General features: G+C 50.2%; 1 protein-coding gene across 1 annotated transcript; it reads left to right on the top strand.

Annotated features, from left to right (window-relative positions):
• The first annotated feature begins 3,239 nt into the window (after positions 1-3,239).
• Bgn (biglycan) lies at positions 3,240-15,156 on the top strand. The gene is made up of 8 exons (XM_055591874.1): positions 3,240-3,356; positions 10,219-10,470; positions 10,836-10,948; positions 11,448-11,661; positions 12,302-12,412; positions 12,562-12,655; positions 12,793-12,931; positions 13,795-15,156. Exons 2-8 carry the CDS (start codon positions 10,230-10,232, stop codon positions 13,990-13,992), a joined length of 1,110 nt encoding a protein of 369 aa, XP_055447849.1. The 5' UTR covers positions 3,240-3,356; positions 10,219-10,229; the 3' UTR covers positions 13,993-15,156.
• Positions 15,157-15,436: the final 280 nt, after the last annotated feature.

The raw sequence follows: 15,436 nt of genomic DNA, 5'->3' as shown, positions 1-15,436 counted from the left end.
CCCACCTACCACTGGGGCACATTTTTTTCTCAGGTGTTCCCTACACCCTCAGCAAGGAAAAGGCCCTCTTCTACATGTCCTAGTCTGCTCACTGTTTGTGGTGTCTCTAGAAAGTCTTCTTGGGCCTCTCTCTGATGTTGGGTGTAGTAGCTCTGTTGAGGCCACAAAGAAGAATACAAACCTGCCTTCTTGTAGAACTTGGCTATGCCCTAGGAGTCAACTCTAGTGCAGTGGTTCTCTCAGCCTGTGGGTCGTGACTCCTTTGAGAGTTGAATTAACCTTTCATTAAACTAAGAACGCCTTAGCCTAAGACCACTGAAAAACATAGATATTTACATTATAATTCATAAGAGTAGCTAAATTACAGTTATGAAGTAGCAATGAAATAATTTAATAGTTGGGGTCATCACAGCATAAGGAGCTGTATTAAAGAATTGCAGCATTAGGAAGGTCATGAACCACTGATCTAGTGGGGCATGGCAGCTCTATCTTGTGATCACTAGCTCCAGGGTAATTCTCTTGGAAGGCTGGGACTTTTGGAGGCTTGAATAACAACTCCTAGAACAATGTAGGCTCAGGCCAGGTGGTACCATATTTAATAAGGACTTTGTACACAGGTGCCTGGGGCAGTGGGTATATATTCTGTGAGGTTTCTTCCTTAAAATGAAAACCCTACCTAGGCATGGTGGCATGTGCCTCTAATTCCAGCACTCAGGAGGTAGAGGCAGAAGGATCAGGAGTTCAAGGTCATTCTGGACTATATAGCAAATTTGAGTTCAGTATGAGCTACAAGAAGCCATATCTCAAAAATTAAAACAAAAAGAAAGATTTATTGAAATATACTTGCTGGGTGTAGTAATGCCCACTCCTGTAATCTCAGCATTCAAGAGGCAAATTCAGGAGAATTACCATGAGTTCAAGTTTACTTTATCTCCAAAATGGGGTGGAAAGTGATAAGAGATATATAAAACACAAAGTGTGTAGTTTTTCATTCAGAGCACTTCTATTGTTTCAAACTGAAGACTCAGAACTGGTGAGATGACTCAGTGGGGCTGATTACCTCAGTTTTGGTCTCTGGGACGTATATGATGGAGGGAGAGAAACAACTTCCAGTGACTGTCTTCTGACTTCTACTCACATGTCATGACATGTACACCTACCCACTCCCCCCCACACAAAATAAGTAAAATGTAATAATTTTTGAAGCCCAGAAGATGCATGTACTCAGCTGTCCCTCCTCTATTCCCCTGTTCCTACTCCTCTGCTGTTTCTTTGAATCTACTGGAGAGCTTATTCTGGACATCTCACATGAACAGGCCAGACATAACGTGGCCTTTTGCCATTGGCTACACTCAACAAGCAGAATGTTCCTTATGTGCCTTGGACCTGCTTCAACCCTGGTCTCTGCTGACACGTTTAGCCTGGATGAGTAGGTATTGGAGTCCAAATCCACTGGAGATCAGGGCCGGAGTTTATGACAAAGCGGCTGTGAATAGAGAATTGGAGGTTCCATGAGGCTTTGTAGCTTCTAGGCTATTACTCTGTCAATGGCTGGGTATGTTTGAGTATAGATAGAACAAAAGCAAAAGCCAGGGGCTGGAAGTAGCTCAATGGGAGACCATTTGCTTGGCATACACAAGATCCTGCCCCCATTGCCAGTACTGAAAAGATGAGAAAAAAAATAAAAGCCTAAAAGATGTGACAGATGGGACATGGGAAAGTACTCTGCAATCCTGGCATTCAGGAGGCAGAGATGTGGAGTTCAAGACCAGCTTCACTTACAGAGTTAGTTGAAGGCCAGCTGGAGTTACATGAGATCCTGTCTCTAAATATATACATATACATACATATATGTATATATATATATAAATTTATATTTATATATATATATAAATTAAGGAATAAACAAACAAACAAACAAAGGAAGAGAGCAGACAGAAGCAACAGGCTCAGGCTGGAGGGCCTGTGTGCTCATCCCTCTCCTGGTCTGGACCATGGAAACCAAAGGTAGCTACAGGCTCCCAATCCATATCCTGCTTCTCCCATTTTCCTCCTTTCAGCAGCCTGAGGATAAGGTTCTTGAAGGAAAGCTCAACAGTGAGCTGATTCTGGCTCCAGGCAAAATCCTTATTGGAGACTCTGTCCTCAGCTGGGAACTTGCATTGACCTTCACCCCTCGCCTTGCCCTCTATCCAGTGGGCCTCTACCTCCCTCTGCATCTGCCCCTTTGAGATTTTCCCCTCACCTGAAGTTTCCTTGTTTTCTCTTCCCCACTCTTGGTCCCTCATTCCTTCTTCAGATTTCAGTGTGGCTCCTTGATTCAGTCTCTTCCACCATCTAAGGACATAGGAGAGGTAAGACCTCACTGGTTAGGTAGATGGTACACTAGGGACCATGACTCATTTTGGCCCTCCAGAAGCAGCTGAGATTTAGCAGGCTAGCCCAGTTAGGCCTAGAAAATGACCAGAAGAAATGCCCCCACCATGGCTACGGCCTCCTGGCCAGCCTTTAGGGGTTGAGAAAGAAGATGAGAAGTTTGGTTCCTCTTCTCCAAATGAGTTTTGCCAGCTTCTCAAAGGTTTCAAAGATGTGAACCAAAAAGGTCTCAAGAACCTGGGAGCAAACACCTTCTTAAAGGAGGAAGGGATGAAGAGGAAAGTCTTACAGACAGGAGCCTAGATCAAGCCTTTCGAGAAAACTACAATCCTTTAGATCCCCAAACTACCCCCTGGTTTCAGACCAGGCAGAGGGTCTGGGTGGAATTAGAACCACTCACTGTCTTAGCCATCAGGTTACCTCCCGCTCATCTTCCTCTCACTTTCTTCTGCTTGTTAGCTGCCAGCAACCACCTCAGTATCCCCATTTGGACAGTGGAAAGTTTGACTCTGGAAAGCTGTCTGCCCAGAGACACCAAGGATCTGTCCCTAAGTAAGTGAATGTGTGTCCTTTCAAACTGTGCTTGAGGCAGGGGCCAGAGTTGGGGGAGAGTGTGAGGGGGAGGGGTGCCACATAGCCCAGCCATCTACAAGAAAATTGCTTTCTTTGAAGCTGCCAGGGGGGCAGGAAGCCTGCCCCCTCCCTCCCAGCTGCCTTTCCTCCTTCCTTTGCTCCCTCTCTGCTCCACCAGCCCCCTCCCTCCTTCTCTCCCTCTCCACCCCTCCCTGTTTGTCCCCTCCCTGTCGGCCAGGCCCGCCCAGCCTTTAGCCTCCCTCCCACCGCCTCTGTCTCCCTCTCTCCGCGAACTGCCCAGGAGTGAGCAGCTGCTCCGGTTGGCCCTGCCTGACAGACACACCGACAGCCTGACATCCTAGCCCACCAACTAACCAGCCTGCACCTGGCTGCTTCCCCCTCCCCAGGTAGGGCCTAATCAAGCCTGAAACTGACTCCACTCTCCTCACAAAGACCTCAGTCTGCCCTTGCTGTCTTCATTCCTGACTATGCTGTCCCCTCAACCAACCCAAAGATGCTGGCAATCCTGTTGTCCCCCACCAGCCCTGCTGCATCTACTACCTCAACCTGTAGTCTTGCTGTCTCAGTGTCTGTACCTCCACTGCCTCCTTACTTCTTTCTTTATCTCCCACGGCATCCACCAAAGGCTCCTGGTTTGTGTTGTTTCATCAACACCCTTTGGTCTCTATCCCATTTCAGCCTCTTCTCCCCACACTCTCTCTCTTCCCTGAACTTTCTTCCTAGCCTTCCTTTCCCTTTCCCTTCTAAACTGTGCTCAGTTGCTAAGCTCACCCATGTTTTCCCTCTCTGCTTCTGGGAGGGTGGGCAGGGAACTCCCCCCTGGGCTACCTCCAGAGCATCACTGAGGCAGGGCTGGATGGCTGGCATGGTAGCTCTACCCACAGCCCTATCCCTTCATAGCAAGGTCCAGGCACAGCCTCCACTCCTGCTAGCCTTGCTCTCCCAGCTCAGCCTTTCTTGGAGGCTTGGCACCTGGCCAGGTCAGGAAGGATGGGGCCAATGCAAAACTCAGCACTGGCACAGTCTCCCCTTGAAGTAGTCTGAGAGACTTGTGCTCCCAGGCACACATCAGGCACCTTGCCCTGATATTCCACACTCACCACCGACTAATGCCCTGTTTCCACCCTCTCTTGAGCAAAGTGTGGGTCCATGGAGCCTCAGCTATAGGGATCCTAGATTGCCTGCCTGGTTACCTCAGTCCTATTTTCAGAACCCTCTTGAGCTGAGATGCACAATGAGCAGAGGGTGGGATGGAGTTAGAAAATGGTGCAATTGTGTCATGTTCCCAGGGACCAACATGGCTTGGGGCCCTGAGGGGCTGTCAAGGGATTCAGGAGAAACAAGAGAGACAGAGTCAATTGGGCATTCGCCACGTCCAGTGAAGGTTGGGGGACTGGAGTACCTTGTCACTGCCCTAGGGGTGGGACCAGGCTCCCATCTGCCCAGAGTAAGAGGTCCAGGACCCTACAAGGTGGAGCTGTAGTGGGGCCAGGCAGAGGAAATTGTCGTTAAGCCAAGGACATAGCACCTGGGTGGCTCTGGTTCCATCCTTAGGAGTTTCTGCCTGTGTTCCCCTCTTGTCTACCAGCTTTCTGCTTTGTAATGACTGGTTCTGAGACAAGCTGAAGATGCTCCCTAGGTGCCAACAAGATTCCCAAGGACTGGCATCCGGGCATACAATCAGCTTAGAAGAGCTTGTGGGTGGGCAGGGGTGCTTTGGGTAGAACATGACTACCTCTATACCCACCATGACTCCCTCCTGCTCTTCCTCCTTTCCCCTGCTCTCAAGTGCCCCACCCATTTTGTAGTCTGGCCTCCACATCCCAACGGTCTTGGCAGCAGGACTTCTCCATAGTAGGGAGGTAAATTGGTTGTAGGGAGACAACCCAGGGCAGGGTCTCACTCACACCAAGGAATAGAAGCAGTGTGAATTGATGTTCCTGGACACCCAGCCATGGATAGGCCAAAGATTGCAGAGCCCCCTCCAAAGACAAACTAACCGGCTCTGGCTACTAGGTTCTGGGGCAGTTAGCATCTTTCCTCGCTCCTTCCTGTTCTCTAGGGGACTCCTATTCCTTTTGGGTGTGTGTGGGGGGGAGGTCAGCATCACATATCACACCTTGGCCACCCACCATGTCCTTTCTGCAAATTTCATGGGGTGGGGTATGGGGAAGGGAGGGTGTTGCTCACACATTCAGATTTCAGAGGATCCTCCAGCCTTCCAGAAAGCAACAGATTCGGGTGTTCTCAGAATAAAGCTAGAGTTTTCCTCTGGGGCTTAAGAACAGGGCTTTCTTTCCTGTCCTCTTCCAGGTCAGTTAAGTCCCTTACCCCACTTTTACAGCCCACAGCCAAAGGCTCCCAGGATATGTCTGGGACTCCAAGTATGTCTCTTCACTCTAATTACCTTCTTCCTTATTGCTCTGAGTATGGGAAGCCCCAGGTGTGACCTTTCCAGCTTTTAGTTGATCCATGGGCTTATAGTTGATCCAGGAACCCAGTTAACCTGAAAAGAATGAAGCTGAAGAGGGTTTTGGCCTTTCCAGCTTAATGCATAGGGCTGAATCCCACCCCGGCCAGGTTCCTGACAAGTCGTAGAGATCCTGGTATTGGGTAGACAGTTCAGGAACCCCTAGACATGGGAAGAAAGGGGGCTCTCTAGGGTCTGGAACCTGTTGCCTTGCTACTCTATTCCTCCAGGAGTGGGGCTTAGGATGACAGACACAGTGACATCCCAGCCTGACTTTTATGTCACTGTCAGTCCCATGGGAAGAGTTTAGGACAAATTCTCTGAGCCTCTCAGCTTACTAGACACTTATCAAATGTCGAAAGTGTTATGGTCACCAAGGGTGGGGTAGATAAAGAAATCACTTGAGTCTCCTTTCCTACCATTGAGAAGTGACAACATCTTCCTGTTCTTTGAAAATTCTAGCACATGGTAAGTAGGAGCCCAGACTTTGTTGGTAAGTGGGAGGAGGTGAGTGGACACATGGGTCAGGTGCAAGGGGATGAGGAAACCTGGTACTTCCAACTTACTAAGGTCATTTGCTGTCTGGCTTCTTTCCAGAAGTTTCTCAGTAGGGCAGGGAATGAGGGATAGAAAGCGGTCTCTTGATACACCCAGCACTTCTATGTATCCCAGGCACTTCTGATACCCACATTCAGATAAAGCTCACCCCTAAGACTGTTGGAGAGCTGTATCTGACTACCCAGCTACTCTGTTAGTGCCAGGGCCACAGGTACTAAGATGTGCTCTGGCCAACGAGACTTGGATTCTGCTAACCTTGTGGCATACAGGAAAGCACACATCCCATCCCTCTGGTTGACACTCAAGTGTTAGGCTGGAGCTAGGTGGCCTTAAAAGGCAGCAGGAAGCAGGCCAGCTGTCAGCTTACCTTCAGAAGAAGGAAAAACAGTGCCTAGGGTCTCCTGTCTCTCATAAATTTTCTCACCTACACAGTCCCAGAAACCTAGTAGAACTTGGTAGAAGGGAGCACCTTGCATTTTTAGCAGTTGCGATAGGATTGTTTAGCAAGGCTCAATGCCTCAGGACAGGGCTGCTGAGACTGCACACGGTGTCTGTTCCTTGGCAGCTGCCAGTCCCACATCTACAGGCAAGCTCCCTGAGGCTGCCAGACCTCAAGCCTTGCCCCTGCCACCCTTGGCCTGGCCTAAATGCCTGGCAGAGCCCTTCCATGTTCTCAGAGACTGCCAGCAAGTCTTGCTTGGCTCTTGCCCAGAGCAATCCTGTGTGGAGAACTACACTGGCTTTCAGAGGGGCAGACAAGGAGGGCCCTATTGGGGTGGTGGCACAAGCTCCAGGAAGCCGTCTTTTCCCTTGTCCATCCCTGTGGTTGTGAAGCTCAGCTCACCATGATGACCACTTCTTTTTTTTTTTTTTGCTCTGAGGAGCTTTTTCCCAGCAAGCTCAGAGCTCACTTTGATGGAACACAAGGACATAACCAAAGAGTCCAATGAAGGTAAACTGAGGCCTGGAAGCCTGGGTGGCAGGGGGAAGTGGGATGGGAGGAACTTTCGATAGGTCTTACAGGATCTGACACCTTCCTGACTGCAACTTTGCCTGTCTTCTCAGTGTGCAGGGATAAGGGATCAGATTGAGGGAGTTGAAAAAGGGAGGAATGTAATACTATCTGCAGCACCACCACTATCACCATCACCCTAGTTAGTGATTCTCCCCATCCCCTGGCTGTCTGCAGTACCCACTTATAGACCCAGAATTTTCTAGAAGCCTCTGTCATCCATGGCCCAGCAGCAAGACTGGAAGCTCACTAGTGTGACCAAACCTGGACTCTGTTCAGGCTGAATAAACTGGGGTCTTGGGAGAAATCAGTTCCTCTTTGTAGGCCTCAGTTCTCTCATCATAAAGTGGCACTACTTCTGGTACAGGCACCAAGAAGGCTTTGATGAAATCCCCTTCTGTGGGCTTTGTGCTTGGCATAACTCCTTTCTTGCAGAATATGGGTACCTAGTCTAGTGTCAGTTTTCGGAGTGAAAATGAAGGCCGTGCTGGGAAAACTACCTGGCCCCTACACCTCAAGCCTTGAGCCCTGAAAAGGCATGCAGACTCCATCCTGCCTCTGCATGGGCCTTGAGCCTCCTATCCCAGGTTGAGCCTGGACTGAAATTGACAACAGATTGGGATTTTCCTGTATTACCCAGGGTCCTGCAGCTCCTTTTTCTGGGTGGAGGGGGCTTGTAATCTGAAGAGGCTGCGATGCCCACAAAGGAGCATCATGTCCTGAGTGTCTGAGTGCCACACAAGTCTTCTACAGGAGGTTTCTATGTTGGAAAGGGATGCCCTGTGGAGATTTCCAGGCCACTCTGTAGTTCCAAAGGATCTAGGTTGACTCCATGGAGATGGTCTTTTGTCTAATTGCATCCCCAATCCATGCCATCTTTCCTTGTAGACTCTGGATCCTATAGCTCAGCTGAGCAGAAATTCTAGCCCTGACTCATCTAGCTCCTTCAGGGTAGCAGCTTTGATAGAGGGGACAGGTAGGTGGGTGGTCAGTGCAGAGGGGTGGAGGCAGTGCCTTACTCCTTCCCTGCCATTCCATCTTGCTCTCTGGCTTCCCTTCAGCCTCTTTTGCCTGGTCTGGGCTGCTCTTCCTCCTCCTCCCAAGCCTTCCAGTCCTTCTGCCCTGGGCAAGATCCTACCCTGTTCTGGAGTCTGCTGGCTGAGGGAGAAATGGTCTTTCTTGATACTCTGGGGCCAAGACCTTCTGGGGGTGGGGGTACTCCGCTATGTCTTTCTGGGCCATCTTGGGTGGACATCTTGAGACTACTTGGAAGGAATGAAGGAGACTGGAAACTCCTCTAGCTGAGGACTACCTGTGACCTCAGGAGTCATCATCATAACCATGTCTGCATAGAAAAAAGCATTTGAGCAAAGCCTTTGGCTATGCCCCCTACTTTGTTGTGTGACCTTTGAGGACCTTTGAGAAGGCTGCTCTATTCTCTCCAGGAAGCAGCTCTAACCTCTGTGCAGGCCCTTATGTCCACTGATATACGATGGGAGCCAGGGAGCCAGGGAAGGCCATTGAGAACCACTGGGGTTGGGTCTGTCGATGTGGATACTCTCCTCCCCCACTAACCTAGGACTTCCCAAGCAACAATACAGGGTGAGATTTCTTCTGGGACTGACAGGCATTGTATGGGCAGTGCTTATGCCTAGGTCTAACCAAACCAGGATGTCCCAGCCTCCCCCTACCCCAACACACACACACACACACACACACACACACACACACACACACACACCCCTGCTGATTCTGAGGATTTTAAAACAGCAAGCAGTCTGCCCATCCCCCTTGTCAACTGAGTTCCTTCCACTTTTGCCTCCAGCAGTTGAGCTCAGAAGGTCTTATTTAGCCCAGATGGAGCCCCAAATATCCCAACTTTGCCACCAAAATGTACCTCATATGACGCCTCCTAAAAACGGGCCTGCTTCAAATCTTCATGAGGCTGGGCTTCCTGTCCACCCATGAACCAGGGCAACCCCAGATATCCAAGCCTAGGAGGCTAGCAAGACCACCACGGATTCCCTATTTAGCGGATAGAGCAAACAGACCAAAATACTCCGAGCCTTTGCCATTGAGTTGGGGAAGGAGGAGTACTAAGAGAGGCAGGGACTCCAGTTTTGTCCTGAAGTCTAGGCCCTGCTTGGGTGGTTGAATGCAGTTTAAACAGGAGGTGTGGGTGCTAGGGGCAGGCTCAGGCAGTGCAAAGTCTCCACTCCCACCCCACTGCCTCAGCCGGGGGGGGGGGGGGCAGGGGATCCAGACAAGTCTGACCCTGCCCAGTTACTCTGGCAGCAGCCTACTTTTCTTGGGATCCTCTCCAGAATGCCATGGCCATGGGCACAGACAAAGAGCAGAGGTAAATGTGGAAACCCCAAGTTCTATAGGCTGAGTCCTAGGGAATGAAAGGAAGGAAGATGAGAAGTGCTGATGGCCCTAATTCTCAGGATCCTTGTTTGGTGCTGCCTCAGTACTGGAGACTCTATCTTCCACCTCCCACCTCCCTTCCCTGCCTGCCCTCTCTCTCTTTCCGTTTCCCTTCCCCCCTCTCCCTCCCTTTTCCTCTCCTCCCACTTCATGCCTTGGCCTCTGGACCTTCTTAGAACAACATGGGCACTGTGGAGGGGCTCAGGCAGTGAAGGGGATGACTCATTCATCGCCCAGTTAAACTAATAGCATCTGAATCTTCCAAGCTCACTCAGGAGGGATTGGCCAGATGGCCTGTGGGGCTAATAGCTGGGCTTCATCTCAGTCTCCAATTGGCCTTGCTGACCCCCAGTCCTCAGACAGTGAGGCAGGATCTGGCTGACTCATTGGGGGAGGAGGGCAGCCTTGAGCTAATTGGGAAGATATTTCATTGCCCAATGAAACCAAGTCCTTCCAGGAAGAGGAGGGGAGTGGAAAGAGGCGCCTTCCTGGCCAGCCAGCACTCCTACCCTGACTGGTGCCTCTTACCCATGCCTCCTCCCTCTGCTGCCTCCTATCCATCCCTGGTGAGGGATGAGCAAACATATGGCCCCCTTCTCTCTCTCTCTCTCTCTCTCTCTCTCTCTCTCTCACACACACACACACACACACACACACACACACACACACACACACAAAATCCTATCCACTGCTGCTGGGAAGACAGACTGGAGACAGCACAAAAAGGTCCAGATGGTAGTGCTGTTGTTGACCTAAAGCTCTTCTTATTTTTTACTCCCAGGAACATTGGCCATGCGTCCCCTGTGGTTACTCACCTTGCTGCTGGCCCTGAGCCAGGCCTTACCCTTTGAGCAGAAGGGCTTCTGGGACTTCACCTTGGATGATGGGCTGCTCATGATGAATGATGAGGAGGCTTCAGGCTCAGACACCACCTCAGGTGTCCCCGACCTGGACTCTTTCACACCTACTTTCAGTGCCATGTGTCCTTTTGGCTGCCACTGCCACCTGCGGGTTGTTCAATGCTCTGACTTGGGTGAGTCACTAGGCAGTTAGGGTGAGAGTATACAGAAGCCCAGGCCCTGCCTGGGATCCCCTACTAAAAGGGACACATAGGCTTTTCTGTGAGATGGGTGTAGACTGGTAGGAGTGAGAATGGTATGAGTCACCACAGGCTGAGGTGTTAGAATATGAGTATATGAGGGTATCTAGTGTCTGACACATGAAAAGCAACTAGAATATGCAAGCTCTGAAGCTGGCACCTGTTGTCTCAGAGTCTCTATATTTGTACTAGTTTTGCTGTGTGTTTCCATATGCATGTATATGCCCACCACTTTACACCAGCTGTGACAAACAGACTGGGAGAGCCAGGCTTATGCTGGTGATGGTGCTGGCCCCCAGGTCTGAAGACTGTGCCCAAGGAGATCTCACCTGACACCACACTGCTAGACCTGCAGAACAATGACATCTCTGAGCTCCGCAAGGATGACTTCAAAGGCCTTCAGCACCTCTATGTAAGCCTCCTCCTACCTCCTGCCCTTTCCAAGGAAGAGTTTGATGTTCCTGTGCCTGGGGGGAGGGGTACTCACAAACGGGGCTGGGAACCAATGGAATCCCAAGATAAGTCAGGAGCTGGCTAGAGTGGGAACACCCAAGACCATGGGTTATCAGTGTGGGTGCAAGACAAAATCCCTTCAGTCAGTCCTCTTTATGACTGAAAGCTTTGCATTTTATTGGCTCCTCTGTACAACAAACAAAGCTATATTCTCTTATAGCTCTTAGAGAAACTACCTGGCAGAATATGCTAGGCAGTAATGGCATTCCCAGGGCAGCTTGGAGATAACCTCAGCTCATTGCCGTACACTCTGCTCACCAACACAGACTGGCCTCCTTGAGACTAAATAGGTTCAGATGTCTCTCAAGTGCCATCATTAGCAAGTTAAGGAGGCAGAGGAAAGGGGAGGTGGAGTGGGGGGGCTGGGATGCTCACCTTGGATGTCTGCTCTGCCTCAGGCCCTGGTCCTGGTAAACAATAAGATCTCCAAGATCCATGAAAAGGCCTTTAGCCCTCTGCGGAAGCTGCAGAAACTCTACATCTCCAAGAACCACCTGGTGGAGATTCCTCCCAACCTGCCCAGCTCCCTGGTAGAGCTACGCATCCATGACAACCGTATCCGAAAAGTACCCAAGGGCGTGTTCAGCGGGCTCCGCAACATGAATTGCATTGGTGAGAGTAGTCTGTACCTTGGCATCAGGCATAAAGGAGACAGGTAGAGGAGATTTCTTCCAGCCAGGACAGCTGGGTCCTGGACTGTCCTGTGCAGTCATGGAGAAGCCCTGTGTGCCTCAGAATGTTCCAGATGGTTGTTTCAGGACATGATGAAGGAGACTGGGGTGGCTACAAAGGCTCAGATTTTTTTTCAAGAAAAAAAATCTCAAACATAGTATAAAAGAAGACCAGTATGTTTCTGAAAAAAAAAAAAAAAAAAAAGAGTTATCATTGTGGGTAAAGGGAAGGTATAGGACACAGAAAGACTGGACTGATAGAGAGAAGAGAGAAGGGCAATGCATCACCACAGCAGCAGGAATTGGGTGGCTTTCTGTAAGCCCTGACTTTATTTCTGGGTCTCCACACTTTCCTCTTGTTTCCCAGATCCCGGAGTCCAAGAACAGTTCCAAAGCCCTTGAGCTAGGCTTCTTGAACAGCTGGAGTTTGTATTTAGTTAGCTGGGCAAATTCATAAGCTGCTTTCTAAGGAGGTAGGAAGAACCAGTGATCAGCAAAGCTCCAGTTCAGAAAAGAACAGGCTCTGGTGCTATATGTGACAACACTGACCGGCTCCCAGGCTGACAACACTTCTCTCCTAGAGATGGGTGGAAATCCCTTGGAGAACAGTGGCTTTGAACCAGGAGCCTTTGATGGCCTGAAGCTCAACTACCTTCGCATCTCAGAGGCCAAGCTCACTGGCATCCCCAAAGGTAGGAAAGTGTCAATACCCGACCTCCAGGAGCACTGATGGGGGTTTGCCCTCTGTGCTTAAGCAGGGCCTTCCTCTTGGAGCAGAGAGCAGGCCTTCTACCTGCCCCAGACCCTGCACTTACCTCCCAGCATGCTCTCTTCTGGGTAGATCTCCCTGAGACCCTGAATGAACTTCACCTGGACCACAACAAAATCCAGGCTATTGAGTTGGAGGACCTACTTCGCTACTCCAAGCTGTACAGGTGGGGCTGGGGTAGCCCTTGGGGGCTGCAGGGAACCATTAGCCAATAGGGCAGTTTATGGGGTGGCACCCAAGTCCTCTATCCCAGAGTTCTAGTCTCCTCCAGCCTCTGATAGCCTCTCATTCATCTATCTTCAGGCTTGGCTTAGGCCACAACCAGATCCGGATGATTGAGAATGGGAGTCTGAGTTTTCTGCCTACCCTGAGGGAACTTCACTTGGACAATAATAAGCTGTCCCGGGTACCCGCTGGCCTGCCAGACCTCAAGCTCCTCCAGGTATGAGCTGGCTCTCTAAGAGTGGGTGGGGTTGTTGCAGCAACCTCTTAACTGCCTGGATCCCCTTGACCTCTCTTTTACAGGGGCCCAGGGTAGAGAGCAGAACAGGGACCTAGATTCTCCTCTGGGTGTCATGGCCTCATCCAAACCTCACTGGAACAGTGCCCACTCCCTCTTTGCAGGGAGGCAGTGCTAACTCCCATTTGTGGGTTATCTGAGGAAGAGGAGTCTTCCTCCCTGACTTAACTTCCAACCACATGGGTAAACTAGGTCTTTTCCAACCTTATTTTGAACCTCAAATTTTATCTCAGCTCCATTCATAAAGGAAGAAAGCACATTCACCCTCCCCTAGAGCCATACAAGCCAATGCCAGGCTGAGACCACCCTCTAGTGGCCAGTAGCCTTTCTAACACCAGTGAGCTCCTAATGTAAGGCACCGTATTTCCTACACAGATACCATGTCAGGATCAATGTTTCCTACGGCCTCAATTTACCAAACACAGTCCCTACCCCACCCATCCCAACTCACCACTTGATTATACCCTTTACATGAGCTCCTCATCCTGACCTGTGTCTAGCCAAACACCAATGCCCTAATCACAGCCAATATCCACTAACATACTTGGGTATGTCCTCCTTTCAACTGTGGGAAAAATCACCAGGTGGCCTTCAAAGGATGACCATGAAATGACACTAAGAAGTGACTGACAGCATCTAATATGGAGGCAGGCTTGACCCTTCTTACTACATCTATCCTCCATCTTGTCCACAACTTACAGCACCTGCCCAGGCTGGGACAGCTTGGGATGGGTGGTCTATGGCACTGAACCCTAACAAAAAGCCTGCATCTGCTCTGCCCCCAGGTGGTCTATCTGCACTCCAACAACATCACCAAGGTGGGAATCAACGACTTTTGCCCCATGGGCTTCGGAGTCAAGAGGGCCTACTATAATGGCATCAGCCTCTTTAACAACCCTGTGCCTTACTGGGAAGTGCAGCCAGCCACCTTCCGCTGCGTCACTGACCACCTGGCCATCCAGTTTGGAAATTACAAGAAGTAGAGGCAGTGGTAGCCACCATGGTGGCCTTGGTGAGAGTCTCCGAAGGAACATAGCCTGATGTTCCACAGGGGAAGGGGAAGCAAAGAAGCAAAGCCCCAAAGACAACACCTTTGTTCCCCAACATTAACTTCCTGCTCCACCACAGCCTCTCCCTGGCTCCCCAGCATGCACATATACACATGGCCTTGCCCCCTCATCCATTCCCCTCAGCTTTTGAGATTTAACACTCATTCATATTGTCCACTCAAGGATTCTCTATTCTTTCTTCTTGTTCATCCTGAAATTCAGATTTCTGTGGCAGGAGGGGTAGCAAAGTTAGACACAGCACACTGCCACAACTACTGTTCCATCCAGGCATATGTTATTCCTCTTCCTCACCCACATCTGATTTTTAGCTCTCCTGGTCCTTTCCTGCTGCCCTTGGCAGCCACCACCTGGCTCTACTAACTCCTGGATCAGTCTCTCTTTCCAAGCCTGTTATGCTTCCTGGCATGTCTCTTCCTTCTGGGGTTGTAGATCTGTCCCCTGTCGTCTCTCTGGACCCAGTTCATCTCTCTCTCTCTCTCTCTCTCTCTCTCTCTCTTTCTCTCTCTCACCCACTCTTTGTCTCTGTATCTCTCTGCATCTATCTCAGTCTTCTCTGGCTATTTCTGTTTCTCTCTCTCTCTCTCTCTCTCTCTCTTACATACATACACACACACAAACACACACACACACACACACACACACACACACACACACACACACACAATGACTGTCTGCCCCAGGCTGCTTTCTGCTTCACAGGTCTCTGGCCAGTCCCTGCACAAAAAAAATCTGGGGCAACTATCTCCCTGATTGCCCTGCCCATCACTTGATCCCCAGCCCTGGAAGAAGCTGGAAGGTGGAGGCCCAGAATCCTTTCTATACTATCCAGGAAAGGGGCCATACTTTGTTATCAAGATGGGGAGCAGGAAGCTTCCCAGCCCCTGGAGAGGCTCAGCAGGCCACCAGAGCCCCCAGTTTTTATTGACCCCTGCCCTTTACCCAAGATGGCTAGGTCCCCCTCCCTCAATCCTGGGTCCCTTCTGTGGGAGAAGTTGGTTGGTAATCAGTTGCATCCAGCAGGAGGGAGTGCTGCTTATGAGGTCAGTTGTCTTTCAATTAAAGAAACACTGTGCAATATGACTCTGTGTGCCACTTCCCTGGGACATCACTGGGAATCAAGAGAAGAGCAGAGGTGAAACAAGGGCCTCCTCAGCCCACCTCAAAGGCTTTGCATTTCCATGTTCACCTTCTAACATTTGTGCTTCCTCTTTGTTGTTGTCCTTGCCCTCAGAAGAAGGACCTCCTCACCCTCAGTTCCAGAGCTATAAAAACACATCCTAAGTGACCACATGGGCCCAGGCCCTGTCTGATTTCCCCTCCTTTTTTGGTTCTTCCATTGCCTCAACTGTTCTTAAGC

The sequence above is a fragment of the Psammomys obesus genome, unplaced genomic scaffold (assembly GCF_907164565.1).
Source record: "Psammomys obesus unplaced genomic scaffold, mPsaObe1.curated_primary_1811, whole genome shotgun sequence".
Taxonomy (NCBI): domain Eukaryota; kingdom Metazoa; phylum Chordata; class Mammalia; order Rodentia; family Muridae; genus Psammomys; species Psammomys obesus.
This window is presented reverse-complemented; position numbering and strand designations above follow the sequence as displayed.

Coding starts and splice junctions, on each gene's coding strand:
- Bgn (XM_055591874.1), top strand. CDS start 10,230: ATGCGTCCCCTGTGGTTACTCACCTTGCTGCTGGCCCTGAGCCAGGCC. Junction 10,471..10,835: donor TGTTCAATGCTCTGACTTGG/GTGAGTCACTAG, acceptor GCTGGCCCCCAG/GTCTGAAGACTGTGCCCAAG. Junction 12,413..12,561: donor GCTCACTGGCATCCCCAAAG/GTAGGAAAGTGT, acceptor TCTTCTGGGTAG/ATCTCCCTGAGACCCTGAAT.